We start from the raw sequence: 1,345 nt of genomic DNA, 5'->3' as shown, positions 1-1,345 counted from the left end.
ATCTGATGGGATCAGGCTATCCCGGGCTATCCAGGTCAGGGCTATATATGGTAATTAATTCATAAACAATGCATTCCATGTTGTTAAATCAGTTTAGGTTTCATAGGAAATTAAATACTGCATATATTTCAATTTCCCCCAAAAGTTCTGTTTTCCCCCAGTAAACTCCATGTCAAAGTAAGGATACGAATCCTGCTTGCTTTGATCTGGTTTGAAGAGAGAAGTGCAGGGCAGCTGGGGTGGAGCATCTATCTGGACATTCCACCTGCAGCCACTACAGGGAGGGGGCAGAACTAAGTTCTGCTTTCAAAGTGAAGGAGTGGTGACTTGCATCATGCCCCCCCCCGGCCTTTTAAAGGGCTTTTTTCAGTTTCCCAGTGGCATGATCATTGGCATGTGTATGCTTTTGCACAGACATAGAAGTGATGGGGGAGCAGCAGTGAGGGGGACAGGGTGTGCGAAAGCCATTCCTTCTCCTTCCCACACCCACTAGCTGCAAGGCATCCTTTTGCACCTCCGTGTGGGTGCAGCTCCTGTCTGATATTCTAACCCAGGGGTGTCGAACTCATTTGTTATGAGGGCTGGACCTGACATAAATGAGGCCTTGTTGGGCTGGGCTATGTGTGTCATAAAATGTAATGCCAGGTAGCAGAGATATAAACTTTATAAAGGACACAAACACAAAGGTTTTTTTTAACTTAAAATAAAAACATGCTTAAAACATTAGCACTCTCTGCAATACTTTGTTCATTTAACAGTGTCTGATAACTGACACCTCTTGCTCTGAATTATTGCATCAAAATGTCTGTGCTGTTGCAATCTTGAGTATGCTGTGTTCAGGTGTGTATCTGTAAGCTGCAAACCTACAATGACGCAGCAGCAGCAGAACTGGAAGAAGCAGGAGACAGCCAGTTCCACTGCGGGCCTGATAGAAGCCCTCCGGGGGCCTGATCCGGCCCCCGGGCCGCATGTTTAACACCCCTGTTCTAACCACTATGTTACACTGGCTCTCAAGAGCAAAATACATATACAGAAAATACAGATATTGTAATTTGGCCAAGATATGTGTAAAAGATAAGCACCATTCCCTATTGCTATTTAGATTCAAACACTGCATTTTTTTCTTACCAACAATAAATCCTGTGCAGCAATTCTAACTGTATAAGAAAATGTGTCATCATCTTCATCCTCAACAAACTGTTGTGGGTTTGCACTCCAGACTTTTATCTGAAAAGTAATGAAATCGCAATAGATCAGTCCAGCCCAGACTACTAAAGAAAGGTAAACCAAAGAACTGCCATATACAGAAGAGTTCCAACTTTGTTTTTCCCACAATACACTTGAT

The 1,345-nt window shown here is 43.3% G+C and overlaps 1 protein-coding gene across 1 annotated transcript in view; it reads right to left on the bottom strand.

The window, feature by feature from the left end:
- Positions 1 to 1,345, bottom strand: part of IPO9 (importin 9) — a 58,697-nt gene that overhangs the window by 25,123 nt on the left and 32,229 nt on the right. The window contains exon 11 of the mRNA XM_015408196.1: positions 1,129 to 1,227. Within this exon, the coding sequence (XP_015263682.1) occupies positions 1,129 to 1,227 (99 nt within the window). The remainder of the gene's footprint in view (positions 1 to 1,128; positions 1,228 to 1,345) is intronic.

Source organism: Gekko japonicus, unplaced genomic scaffold (assembly GCF_001447785.1).
Source record: "Gekko japonicus isolate JY-2015 unplaced genomic scaffold, Gekko_japonicus_V1.1 scaffold211, whole genome shotgun sequence".
Taxonomy (NCBI): domain Eukaryota; kingdom Metazoa; phylum Chordata; class Lepidosauria; order Squamata; family Gekkonidae; genus Gekko; species Gekko japonicus.
This window is presented reverse-complemented; position numbering and strand designations above follow the sequence as displayed.